The following is a 645-nucleotide window of genomic DNA, read 5'->3' on the forward strand; positions in this document are numbered from 1 at the left end:
ACTGCTGTGCTGGGAGGACTTACTAGCCTGTTATGTCGTCGAAAGAGAAACCAGCTTCCAGAAGAAAAGCAGCCCCTGCTCATGGAAAAAGAGGATTACCACAATTTGATGTATCAGAGCCATTTATGAAAGGTTTAGGCAATAGAGCTGGGGCAAAAAACCTGACCTCGCTATAACTTAAATGATGTTAAAGTCCCCAGGGGATGTCCCAGTGGAAATCCTTGGCATGTGTCTCTGGAGACCCTTATCAAAACTGTTATCAATACAAAATGTAGCCCTCCTCCTACTCAGGTAGAAGCCACCTGTGCTTGCTTTGCTGGATTTTGATCATTCCCCGAAGGGTTCTTCTCAAGCTCATATTTCCATGGAAAGGATGCCATTTGGTAATAAGTAACTATAGATGTATCTGAATGAACGTGCTCTTGTAAAATATGGGAACGATTGTGATTCTTTTCCTCTTGATTGTGGAATGACTTGTTCCTTTTATTATCCCCTTTCTTTAATTTTAATAAAATAGCAACAAATTTACACTAATTGACTCCTTTGAGCTTGATAAATACATTCCAATTATCTTAAGAAAGCACAATGTTCCCCTTATATTTTACATTCTTGCTCCAAAATATGTTATGGAATTCAAGTAAAAAA

The 645-nt window shown here is 38.4% G+C and overlaps 1 protein-coding gene across 1 annotated transcript in view; it reads left to right on the forward strand.

The window, feature by feature from the left end:
- Nucleotides 1–129, forward strand: part of TYR (tyrosinase) — a 111,131-nt gene extending 111,002 nt beyond the window's left edge. Inside the window, exon 6 of the mRNA XM_010847208.1 lies at nt 1–129. This exon is cut by the window's left edge and continues 1 nt beyond it. Within this exon, the coding sequence (XP_010845510.1) occupies nt 1–129 (129 nt within the window).
- The last annotated feature ends 516 nt before the right edge of the window (nt 130–645 follow it).

Source organism: Bison bison, unplaced genomic scaffold (assembly GCF_000754665.1).
Source record: "Bison bison bison isolate TAMUID 2011002044 unplaced genomic scaffold, Bison_UMD1.0 scf7180017864245, whole genome shotgun sequence".
In the NCBI taxonomy this organism is placed as follows: Eukaryota; Metazoa; Chordata; class Mammalia; order Artiodactyla; family Bovidae; genus Bison; species Bison bison.